At 49.5% G+C, this 13449-nt stretch overlaps 1 protein-coding gene across 1 annotated transcript; it reads left to right on the top strand.

Annotated features, from left to right (window-relative positions):
• Positions 1-258: 258 nt before the first annotated feature.
• Positions 259-4188, top strand: LOC143414282 (uncharacterized protein K02A2.6). Its single transcript, XM_076878390.1, is given in 4 exon segments — positions 259-1980; positions 1983-2087; positions 2175-2774; positions 2845-4188. Coding segments are annotated over 4 exon segments (3771 nt in total).
• Positions 4189-13449: the final 9261 nt, after the last annotated feature.

The following is a 13449-nucleotide window of genomic DNA, read 5'->3' on the forward strand; positions in this document are numbered from 1 at the left end:
GATAAGAACTCAACAGGTAGTAGTTTTTATCACAGCAGTGTGGTGTTCACAGTTCAGCTGTGCGTTTAACAGGCTGATGTTGTGGCGGACCACCAGGTGGCTCCACTCACACCCAAGTTGAAGGGAAGTGTTGGGGTGGAGATTTTGGCGCTCACTATATGTGAAGTTCTGAGAGTCAGTTAATAAAGTTGGAGTGAGACACAGAGACCTCTCCTGTCGTTATTACATACCTCCACATTGGTGACCCCTTTAGCAAACATGCTAAGGCTCGACGACGAAGCCAGCTCCAGCCTGGAAGCATCGGCTGCCGCCGGACTTTCACCTCCGCCGATGGCTGCGTTTGCTGTGGCGCTTAAATTGCCGGATTTTTGGCTTCACGATCCTCCTTCATGGTTCGTGCACGTAGAAGCTCAGTTTGCTCTTCGTGGAGTTTCAGCCGACGATACTAAATACCACCATGTGGTGGCCTCACTTGACCCGCTGTCAACCCGCCGCGTGATGACTCTCCTCCGGGACCCCCCAGCCCAAGGCAAGTACACCACCCTCAAGGCGCTGCTGCTGCGGCGTTACTCCCTCTCTGATGCTGAGCGAGCCGAGAAACTCCTTTCCCTCGCGGGCCTGGGCGACGGCACCGCTCTCGAGCTCTTCGAGAGCATGCTGTCCTTGCTGGGCGCGGATGATGGAGGATTTCTCTTCACCCACCTCTTTCTCCGACAGCTGCCGGCTCCAGTGCGCGCTGGCCTTGCCAACTCCCCGCTATTGGCCACGAAGGATTACCGCTCCCTTGCGGAAGAGGCGGATCGCATCCTCCTGGCTACCAGGACTTTCGGCGTCCAGGCGATTGTTCAGGACTCACCAGCGTGTTCCCCCGCCACCTCACCGATGCTCCAGGGGCCCTCCGACTCGTCCACGGTGGCTGCACGCTGCACGGCGGCACCGCAGAAAGGGGCTTTGTTTTTATCACCAGCGTTTTGGAGCAAAGGCACGGCGCTGTCTCCCGCCTTGCAGTTTCCAGACCCAGGGAAACGGGCATGTCAGCGCTCTGTAGCAGCCGCGACCGCTGGCAACAAGGAAAGGCTGGTTTTCTTAGAGGACTCACGCTCGGGGAGGCGTTTCCTGGTGGACTCCGGCTCACAGAAGAGCCTTCTTCCCCCGGCTGGCTCGGACAGGCTAGCTGAGGGCTGCGGGCCATTGCTAACAGCGGCTAATGGCTCTCCCATCAAAACCTTCGGTGAAAGGTTGGTGACTGTTTGCTTTCACGACCGTGACTTTCAGTGGAACTTTGTTGTTGCTGCTAGCTCTGTGCCTATAATAGGCGCTGATTTTCTTTGTGCTCACGGACTGCTGGTTGATGTTGCTAACAGACGTTTAATTGATGCTGTGTCATTTTCCTCATTACCCTGTTTGACTCGGGGTGCTCAGCCCGTGGTGCATGCTAACTCAGTAGATTCAGGTGACGTTTTTCAGTGTTTGCTTTCTGAGTTTCCCTCACTCTCTGTCCCCACTTTCTCGAGCACGGTGACGAAGCATGGGGTGGAGCATTACATAACTACAGTAGGGCCTCCGGTGTGCGCGCGCCGCCTCGACCCTGCCAAACTGGCTGTCGCTCGGGAAGAATTTGCCACCATGGAGCGTCTGGGCATCGTGCAGCGTTCGAACAGTGCCTGGGCTTCTCCGTTACGCATGGTGCCTAAATCTGATGGTCGGTGGCGACCTTGTGGGGATTTCCGCCGTCTTAATAATGTCACAGAGAACGATCACTATCCCATTCCCCACATCCAAGATTTTTCCGCCCATCTTGCGGGGACCTCGGTTTTTTCGAAGATCGATTTGTTACGGGGATATCACCAGGTTCCCGTGCACGCGGAGGATGTCCCCAAAACCGCCGTAATTACACCTTTCGGCCTTTTCGAGTTTCTGCGCATGCCGTTTGGCCTGAAAGGGGCCGCCCAAACCTTCCAGCGGTTGATGGACTCGGTCTTGCGCGGGGGCTGCCCTTTGTTTTTGTATATCTTGATGATATACTGGTGGCCAGCAGCTCGAAGGAGCAGCACATGTTCCATCTGCGGCAGGTTTTTCAGCGTTTGGCGGAGCATGGACTGATTATTAATCCATCTAAATGCCAGTTTGGGTTGCCCGTTCTCGATTTTCTTGGGCACCGTATTTCCGCCGAGGGCGCGGTTCCGTTGCCTGACAAAGTCCGAGCTGTTTCGGAATTTCCACGTCCCACGAATGTTAAGGCACTGCAGGAATTTTTGGGGATGGTGAATTTTTACAACCGTTTTCTCCCCAGAGCGGCACATCTGCTGAAGCCCCTTTATGGGGCGTTAAAAGGTAAGAAAGCTAATGACTCCGTTGACTGGTTTCCGGAAAGCATCCAAGCGTTTTCTGATGCTAAGTCAGCGTTAGCTAATGCTGCCCTTCTGGCCCACCCATCCCCCTCAGCACCGATTGCGTTGACCACCGATGCGTCGGACATAGCGGTGGGTGCGGTGCTGGAACAGCGGATCTCGGGTGTCTGGCAACCGCTCGCCTTTTTCAGCCGTACGCTACGTGACAGCGAACGCAATTACAGCGTTTTTGACAGGGAGCTACTGGCGCTCCACCTGGCGACTCGTCATTTCCGTTTTTTTCTCGAGGGTCGTCACTTTACCGCATACATGGACCACAAACCCTTGACGTTTGCCATGTCCAAGGTTTCTGATCCATGGAGTGCACGCCAGCAGCGCCAGTTGGCAGCCATTTCTGAGTTTACCACGGGCATTCGGCACATGGCTGGTAAATCCAATCATGTGGCTGACTGTTTGTCCCGTGCGCTGGTTTCTCCCGTCTTTCTCGGCATAGACTACTCCGCCATGGCTGCCGATCAGAGCGATAACCCGGACATCCTCGCCCCAGACGGGCCTCATACTAGAGGACAGACCCGTGCAGGACGGTGGTCCCCTCCTCGTCTGTGACGTTTCCACCGGCCGCCCTCGCCCAGTGGTTCCCGCTTCCTGGCGTCGTCAAGTTTTTGACTCGGTACATGCTCTCTCTCATCCAGGGGTCCGGGCCTCTGTTAAACTGGTCAGCTCTAAATTTGTTTGGCCAGGCCTTCGCAAATCTGTTAAGGAATGGGCGTCGGCGTGCATCCCCTGCCAGCGTGCGAAGGTTCATAAACACACCAAGGCGCCCCTGGAGCCGTTCTTCATACCCGGCAAACGTTTCGATCATGTGCATGTCGATCTGGTGGGTCCTCTGCCGCAGTCACACGGTTTTACGCACGGTTTGACTGTTGTTGACCGGACCACCAGGTGGCCGGAGGCGGTCCCCCTGGCGTCCACTACCGCAGCAGTGGTGGCCAAGGCGTTTTTGTCAAGCTGGGTCTCGCGTTTCGGCCCACCCGCGGACATTACGTCAGACAGAGGCCCCCAGTTCATTTCCGAGCTTTGGTCGGCCATGGCTGATGGACTGGGGGCTAAAGTCCACCGCACAACCGCATACAACATACGGTCGCTTAAGGCTGCTTTTCGCGCCTCCTTAAAGGATGGCAATTGGGTTGACCTCCTCCCGTGGGTTTTGCTTGGGCTGCGCTCTGCGGTTAAGGAGGATCTCGGCGCTTCCCCAGCTGAGCTAGTGTTTGGTCAGCCCCTCCGCGTGCCTGGAGAATTCTTGCCCGAAAATCCTCCTCCCTGCTTCGATCCATCGGTGCTATCTCTCAATCCGCTGTTGCACTCGCTTCGGGTTCCTGGTCCGGTGCACCATTGCGTGCCTGACACCTTTGTTCCAAAGACTTTAGAGACTGCTAAGTTTGTTTTTGTCAGGCACGATGCCCACAGGACACCGCTGCGGCCGTTGTATGACGGCCCATTCAGGGTTATTGAACCGGGCCAGAAACATTTTGTTTTGGATTTTGGGGGTCGAAGGGAGACTGTGTGTGTTGACAGACTTAAACTTGCACATGTTCTTCCGGACAGTAATGTAGTGCCGGCCCAGGCCCCTCGCCGTGGCCGCCCTCCTTCGATGGGGTTGACAGACTCTGGTTTTCCCCCCAGGACTACCCCCGGACCACCGGCGTTTGAGCCTCCTCCTGCCTTTCCTGCTCGCCTTCACCAGCCTCGTTCACAGGATGGACCTTCCTCTGCCTGTTCTCTCCCTCCCAGGTTCAGTCGTTCGGGTCGTTTGCTTAGACCCAGGGTCCTGGACTGAATAGAGACCTAACTGTGTGTTCAGGGGGGGGTATGTGTGGCGGACCACCAGGTGGCTCCACTCACACCCAAGTTGAAGGGAAGTGTTGGGGTGGAGATTTTGGCGCTCACTATATGTGAAGTTCTGAGAGTCAGTTAATAAAGTTGGAGTGAGACACAGAGACCTCTCCTGTCGTTATTACATACCTCCACAATGTTAAGAATTTGAAATATATCAGTGATTTATGGCATCAAATGGAAAATGCTGTTATAATTAGCATTAACATAATCGGCAGCAGTTTATTATGCTGGTTTTTTTTATGGATGGTCACTACGAATTATGGGATGGCATTTTCTCCTTTCCTTTCAAAAAGGATAGTCTTAGTGTATTTTATTGTAAAGGGGCAGTAAACACAGCATTATAACAGTATTTGGAGAATTGGAACAGAGACTTCTGGGTCACTTCTGTCAAGCAGAATGGAATACCGAACTCTACCCATAATCGTTTACTGATATTACACACTGGAAATACCAGTGTAATACTGGTACAGCTCTCCCACGTGCTGTGGCAGAGTTGGCTTGCTAAGGCTGGGGTGATTGTTGGCCTATTCTGTACAGCGCGGTGGGTCTGGGAGGATAACTGCTGCTCCCTGTTGAAGTTGTCAGCGTGTGGACTTGTGATTTGTGGCACAGCTGGCCCTGTTCTTGAACTGTGTGTTTTATCCCTTTGCAAGTGGAATGCTGGACTGTTTTATTCCTCAACTTTTATGTGACAAATGTAGCTGGGATTGTTTCCCACTGATCTTAGTAATGTGAGTAATAAATTATATTGTAGAATTTTTATTGGTTGTCATTTTTTTTCTGGGACTGTTGGTCAGACCTAGAATCTGTGTGTTACAACAGCCTTCATGGCTTGTCCACACCCATGAGTTTAGTATTTGAACCAAAAAACAAAACAAAACCATGGGTGGCATTAGCTCCTGGTTTACTATGTGGTAAGAAGAGATGCAACACTGGAGAATAAAATCCCCTTCCACATTACGCCTTATGGTCAGGCGTACCACTTAACTTCAATATTTCATAATGAAACAGCACAACACGCCATCAACCATATAAACAAATATATAAAATGTTTGCTTTGGTCACAAATATTACAATTATGGTTTCTAGTATTTCTTGTAAGGGACCTATAAAATATCATGAACCTTTTTCTTTTTTCTTTCATTGAGCTGAGACAGCCTGCTGGTGCTTCTGCAGAACCATGCATGGATCAAGCCAAGTACAAGACTGGATCATTTGTTTCTGATGTTGTTTGCATTGCAGACTAATTCAGCTCCTAACCCATTATGCAGAGACGAGAGACTATTAAAATAAAACAGGAAGCCTAAACACTGAGATGGAGACTCAGACACAAACCTGACAGACCAAAGTAAACACAAAGACAAAAATTGATGAAACATGGGAGACCGAACAGAAACAGAGACTACGCACAGGGAACATAGGAGGAAAGGAAAACCCTGAGAATAACTAACAAAGAAAAAACTATGACTATTAAATATGAACGAAAATTTGCAATGTCTGAGTTCAACCACAAGACGGAGCAAGATACTTTCTTACAAAACAGCTGCAAAGGACAAACTTTCATCCATCCATACATCCATCGCTTCCACTGGAGCCTATCCCAGCTGTCATAGGGCGAGAGGCAGGGTACACCCTGGACAGGTCGCCAGTCTGACGCAGGGCTAACACACAGAGACAGACAACCATTTATGCTCACATTCACTCCCATATTCACGCCTATGGGCAATTTAGATTAATCAAATAACCTATCCCCACAAACTGCATGTCAACCACAAGAGGGAGCAAGAGACTTTCTTACAAAACAACTGCAAAGGATAAACTACATTTCAGTTCAGTTCAATTCACTTTTATTTATATAGCGCCAAATCACAGCATCAGTTGCCTCAAGGTACTTTATATTATAAGATAAAGACCCTACAATATCACAGAGAACACCCTAACAATTACACAGCCCTCTATGAGCAAGCAGTTGGCGACAGTGGGAAGGAAAAACCTTTAACAGGAAGAAAACCTCACATTGTAATTAGTCCTTTTTTCTTTTTTTTTTGAAAATCCCAGTTCAAAGATGTTTTATAAACAATTATTAGCATGATTAAAAAAAAATAACATGTTGGCCCCGGTGCATTTAGTTATTTCGCCCTACACCGAGTTGCACATTCAGTGTTCCCCAATCAATACCAATGGGAAAAGCTCCTCACACCGCACATCACACATGGGAATTTACAAAATTCATCTTAATCACCTCAACATGAAGCTGTTTTGGAGTGACGTGGGTTAACCAAAATGGATGTAAGGAATTTATTACTTACTCGTCCTCTGAAGGAAAAGGGTGACCACATACGCCAGTCATCTTGTGAAAGCCTATTGAAACCTTCAAAAATGAGGGAAACCACAGCCAGCTGGGACTTTTGCATGATACCAAGATATTCAGTGCTTGTTGAACCGCATCATACAAGTCAAGAAGATGGTTTGGGGGGTATGGGATCCTGCACAGTTAGACGGCAGACTTTTAAATTCCCGGGCAATTTGTCTGCCACAGTACTCTTTGTTTTCACTGGGACAACCATCCCCACGTTTTCCTAGTTTCCTTTCTGTTTCCCATGTTGTGGCCAAACCCCTGGAGGCACAGCGTTAACACATCCCAGGCTCTCATCTCCCAAAATAGAAATGCCATTGTAACTTCTTTTTTATTTAATTTTTTTATTATTAAAAGAAGAAGAGTTAATCAGCATTCATTTCCCCTCAGATTTAGGCTTTGATTTATGTCCCTGTATTACAGGGACATATTTCTCAGCTACATCTGAGGAATTTGAGGGGATAGTTGGGGAGCTGTGGAACTTTTGGTATGTGTTCGAGATATGCTTTGAAGTTAGGATTTTTTGTTTTGATGACCTACCATCATAGTTGGATTTAATCTGAGCACATTAGTGGGATGCTCGAGGCTCATCATCCAGGAAATCTTGAGCATTTGGGCTTTTTTGTGGCTGGAAATCTCTTTATTCATGTGAAGGGGGAAAAATGGAAACCAATATTGGTTTCATATATTTGATCCTCTATCACTTTTAATTAAATAATTATTCCTAAAATTTCCTAGTTTTTACTATAGCTGCTGAATTGACGTTAATATAACCATGATTAAACTTCTGTCTTCTTTTGTGTTTCCAAGTTGAAGATGAATGAGGGAGAGTCCTGAGCTAACAGGCTATGTTTTTGAGGAACCTGACGATAAACTCCATGACCCTAAATAAGCGGAAGACAATGATGGATGTATTGTTTTAGCCAAAAAAGCAGAAATACTTGAACACCTGATAAACTGTGGCTCCAGCCTACTCGGCTGTACGTCTTTCTTTTAAAGTGCGTTGATATCCGACCTCCTCCCCAACCTGCCTGCATGTGCATGTTGCCAGAAAAGAGGCTGTGCGACTGCTGATGAGATCACACCACTGTGCGGTTGAATGTGTGTATTTGTGTGTGGTGGGGCTTATTACCACAAAAGATTCAGCGGTTTTGTGAACTCATACTTGAAACTCATATTCTGGGATTGAGAAAAAGGCCCATTCTTGGAAGAAAAAAGAAAAAGACCCACCCCAGCCTGATTCATTCTTAACTGAGTAATGTCATAGCAGTTTTTCTAGTTTTCTAGAAAACTAGAAAAACTGAGGACTGCGACAAACACAGTCTAAATGTGTGGTGGTGGTGTGAGTATGGGCTCTATCAGAAAATGGCTTTCTGTCTCACCTCTGTAAACAGCTTTCCTCTTTATGGGCTGGGTCAGTCATTTCAAGCCATACTGGGGGAAAAATGGGTATATTTTGTAAATCTTGGTCACACTATGTTTCAAATGAAGGCATACCTATGCTATGAAACTGCATGCACACTGGATTAAAACTTCTCATTCACAAGTCTTTAGCCAATGACTGTGTAGCTTCACAATTCAATCCACCCCGCCCTGTCACATCCAGTTTTTTGCAGCCAAGATGGTGACAAAGTACTCATCTCGAGACTTCAAATCCAGACTTCAGTAACCAACAGTGATGTCACTGTAGCTGTGTAATATATGTATATGTATATAAAATGTGTTAATAACTATATATAAAAAAAAAAAAAAACACCCAGCACGCCCCTGCGGGCGGTTTATCCTTCAAGCTCGGGTCCTCTACCAGAGGCCTGGGAGCTTGAGGGTCCTGCGCAGTATCTTAGCTGTTCCCAGGACTGCGCTCTTCTGGACAGAGATCTCCGATGTTATTCCCGGGATCTGCTGGAGCCACTCGCCTAGCTTGGGAGTCACCGCACCTAGTGCTCCGATTACCACGGGGACCACCGTCACCTTCACCCTCCACATCCTCTCGAGCTCTTCTCTGAGCCCTTGGTATTTCTCCAGCTTCTCGTGTTCCTTCTTCCTGATATTGCTGTCATTCGGAACCGCTACATCGATCACTACGGCCGTCTTCTTCTGTTTGTCTACCACCACTATGTCCGGTTGGTTAGCCACCACCATTTTGTCCATCTGTATCTGGAAGTCCCACAGGATCTTAGCTCGGTCATTCTCCACCACCCTTGGGGGCATCTCCCATTTTGACCTCGGGACTTCCAGGTTGTACTCGGCACAGATGTTCCTGTACACTATGACGGCCACTTGGTTATGGCGTTCCATGTATGCCTTGCCTGCTAGCATCTTGCACCCTGCTGTTATGTGCTGGATTGTCTCTGGGGCATCTTTACACAGCCTGCACCTGGGGTCTTGCCTGGTGTGATAGACCCCAGCCTCTATGGATCTTGTGCTCAGAGCTTGTTCTTGTGCTGCCATGATTAGTGCCTCTGTGCTGTCTTTCAGTCCAGCTTTGTCCAGCCACTGGTAGGATTTCTGGATATCAGCCACCTCCTCTATCTGCCGGTGGTACATACCGTGCAGGGGCCTGTCCTTCCATGATGGTTCCTCGTCTCCCTCCTCTTTCTTGGGTTTCTGCTGCCTGAGGTATTCACTGAGCACTCGGTCAGTTGGGGCCATCTTCCCAATGTATTCTTGGATGTTCCTTGTCTCATCCTGGACTGTGGTGCTGACACTCACCAGTCCCCGGCCCCCTTCCTTCCGCTTAGCGTACAGCCTCAGGGTGCTGGACTTGGGGTGAAACCCTCCATGCATGGTAAGGAGCTTTCTTGTCTTTATGTCAGTGGCTTCTATCTCCTCCTTTGGCCAGCCTATTACCCCAGCAGGGTACCTGATCACGGGCAGGGCGTACGTGCTGATGGCCCGGATCTTGTTCTTACCATTCAGCTGACTCCTCAGGACTTGCCTGACCCTCTGCAGGTACTTGGCGGTTGCAGCTTTTCTAGCGGCCTCTTCATGGTTCCCATTCGCCTGCGGGATCCCCAAGTACTTGTAACTGTCCTCTATGTCTGCAATGTTGCCTTCTGGTAGTTCAATCCCCTCAGTTCTGACTACCTTCCCTCTCTTTGATACCATCCGACTACACTTCTCCAGTCCGAACGACATTCCAATGTCATTGCTGTATAGCCTGGTAGTGTGGATCAGTGAATCGATGTCTCGTTCACTCTTGGCATACAGCTTGATGTCATCCATGTACAGGAGGTGGCTGACAACTGCTCCGTTCCGTAGTCGGTATCCGTAGCCAGCCTTGTTAATGATCTCACTGAGGGGGTTCAGGCCTATGCAGAACAGCAGTGGGGACAGAGCATCTCCTTGGTAGATCCCGCACTTGATGGTGACTTGTGCTATGGGCTTGGAGTTGGCCTCTAGTGTTGTACGCCACATCCCCATTGAGTTCCTGATGAAGGCTCTTAGGGTCCCATTGATCTTGTACAATTCTAGGCATTCCAGTATCCAGCTGTGGGGCATTGAGTCATAGGCCTTCTTGTAATCAATCCAGGCAGTGCACAGGTTGGTCAGTCTGGTCTTGCAGTCTCGGCTGATTGTTCTGTCTACCAGTAACTGGTATATATATATATATATATATATATATATATATATATATATATATATATATATACCCAACATCCACAATGACGGCGAAACAACTAGTAGCTCAGTGTTCCAACATTCGAAAGAAGGGACTGCTCTCACAGCTAGAGATTGACGAGGTACAACACAAATGCTACGGCAAGGAGGAGTCAGGACGCCAGGTCAGGGGGAGATATCATCACCCCCACCCGAGATTGGGTACATGAAGGACCGTTGAGTGCGAGAGGAACTGACCTGAAAAATAGGATCATGGCCAAGCTTGAAACCTGGATCCCCCGTAGCCGGTTACCAAGATTACGTGAAGTACCCACAGAAGGTCTGCTAGATGATGTTAATGCAGCACTACGGACAATACCTACAACCACGATTACCGACACTAACAAGCTGATCTACAATACGGCAGCAGTGATCAGTGAGATGCTTGGTTACAAGTTGAACAGCCACAAGGGGCAGTACCCTCCATGGAGAAGGAGGCTAGAGGACAAGATCAAAGTAGCACGGAGGGAGGTTAGCCAACTAACGGAGTTGCAGAAAGGTGCGACAAAGAAGGTGCATAAGAAATACAGCAAGCTGTCCATACCTGAGGCCTTGGAAACTGCCAAGCAAAGACTCACAGCCTTGGCCAGCCGCTTGAGGAGGTACACCAGAGAGATAGAAGGCAGGAGAATAAACCAGCTGTTCTCCACAGAACCAGCAAAGGTGTACTCTCAGTGGCAAGGGAACAATAAGAGAACAGCACCACCAAGGCTGGAGACGGAGCAATACTGGAAGGGCATATGGGAGAAGGACGCAACCCATAACGGCAATGCTCAGTGGCTAGTGGATCTGAGGGCAGACCACAGCGACCTCCCTGAACAGGGTCCAGTAACCATCCCAGTGGCAGATATCCAAGAAAGGGTCTCCAGTATGAAGAGTTGGACAGCACCAGGGCCCGACATGGTTCACGCCTACTGGCTAAAGAAGCTGACTGCACTCCACGAGCGCCTGGCAGCACAAATGAACCAGCTGCTAGTTAACGAGAGACACCCGGAATGGCTAACCGAAGGTCGGACGGTCCTGATCCCCAAGGACCACAAGAAGGGACCGGTCCCCTCCAACTACCGACCAATAACCTGCCTCAGTACTACATGGAAGCTCCTGTCAGGCATCATATCGGCTAACATGAACAGGCACATGGGTCAATACATGAGCAGGACACAGAAAGGAATTGGCAAGAATACCAGAGGCGCAAAACACCAGCTACTGGTAGACAGAACAGTCAGCCGAGACTGCAAGACCAGACTGACCAACCTGTGCACTGCCTGGATTGATTACAAGAAGGCCTATGACTCAATGCCCCACAGCTGGATACTGGAATGCCTAGAATTGTACAAGATCAATGGGACCCTAAGAGCCTTCATCAGGAACTCAATGGGGATGTGGCGTACAACACTAGAGGCCAACTCCAAGCCCATAGCACAAGTTACCATCAAGTGCGGGATCTACCAAGGAGATGCTCTGTCCCCACTGCTGTTCTGCATAGGCCTGAACCCCCTCAGTGAGATCATTAACAAGACTGGCTACGGATACCGACTACGGAACGGAGCAGTTGTCAGCCACCTCCTGTACATGGATGACATCAAGCTGTATGCCAAGAGTGAACGAGACATCGATTCACTGATCCACACTACCAGGCTATACAGCAATGACATTGGAATGTCGTTCGGACTGGAGAAGTGTAGTCGGATGGTAACAAAGAGAGGGAAGGTAGTCAGAACTGAGGGGATTGAACTACCAGAAGGCAACATTGCAGACATAGAGGACAGTTACAAGTACCTGGGGATCCCGCAGGCAAATGGGAACCATGAAGAGGCCGCTAGAAAGGCTGCAACCACCAAGTACCTGCAGAGGGTCAGGCAAGTCCTGAGGAGTCAGCTGAATGGTAAGAACAAGATTCGGGCCATCAACACATACGCCCTGCCCGTGATCAGGTACCCTGCTGGGGTAATAAGCTGGCCAAAGGAGGAGATAGAAGCCACTGACATAAAGACAAGAAAGCTCCTGACCATGCATGGAGGGTTTCACCCCAAGTCCAGCACCCTGAGGCTGTACGCTAAGCGGAAGGAAGGGGGCCGGGGACTGGTGAGTGTCAGCACCACAGTCCAGGATGAGACAAGGAACATCCAAGAATACATTGGGAAGATGGCCCCAACTGACCGAGTGCTCAGTGAATACCTCAGGCAGCAGAAACCCAAGAAAGAGGAGGGAGACGAGGAACCATCATGGAAGGACAGGCCCCTGCACGGTATGTACCACCGGCAGATAGAGGAGGTGGCTGATATCCAGAAATCCTACCAGTGGCTGGACAAAGCTGGACTGAAAGACAGCACAGAGGCACTAATCATGGCAGCACAAGAACAAGCTCTGAGTACAAGATCCATAGAGGCTGGGGTCTATCACACCAGGCAAGACCCCAGGTGCAGGCTGTGTAAAGATGCCCCAGAGACAATCCAGCACATAACAGCAGGGTGCAAGATGCTAGCAGGCAAGGCATACATGGAACGCCATAACCAAGTGGCCGGCATAGTGTACAGGAACATCTGTGCCGAGTATAACCTAGAAGTCCCGAGGTCAAAATGGGAGATGCCCCCAAGGGTGGTGGAGAATGACCGAGCTAAGATCCTGTGGGACTTCCAGATACAGACGGACAAAATGGTGGTGGCTAACCAACCGGACATAGTGGTGGTAGACAAACAGAAGAAGACGGCCGTAGTGATCGATGTAGCGGTTCCGAATGACAGCAATATCAGGAAGAAGGAACACGAGAAGCTGGAGAAATACCAAGGGCTCAGAGAAGAGCTCGAGAGGATGTGGAGGGTGAAGGTAACGGTGGTCCCCGTGGTAATCGGAGCACTAGGTGCGGTGACTCCCAAGCTAGGCGAGTGGCTCCAGCAGATCCCGGGAACAACATCGGAGATCTCTGTCCAGAAGAGCGCAGTCCTGGGAACAGCTAAGATACTGCGCAGGACCCTCAAGCTCCCAGGCCTCTGGTAGAGGACCCGAGCTTGAAGGATAAACCGCCCGCAGGGGCGTGCTGGGTGTTTTTTTTTTTTATATATATATATATATACACACACATTTTTTAGCCAGTGACCCTCCTGAGAGCTGCAGTTTGAAGCATTTAATGTTTATACAAGAGGCCAGTTTTTAGAGGCGCTCCTGTTGTCTTTAAGCCCAATGATT

This window comes from Maylandia zebra, linkage group LG20 (assembly GCF_041146795.1).
Source record: "Maylandia zebra isolate NMK-2024a linkage group LG20, Mzebra_GT3a, whole genome shotgun sequence".
NCBI lineage: Eukaryota > Metazoa > Chordata > Actinopteri > Cichliformes > Cichlidae > Maylandia > Maylandia zebra.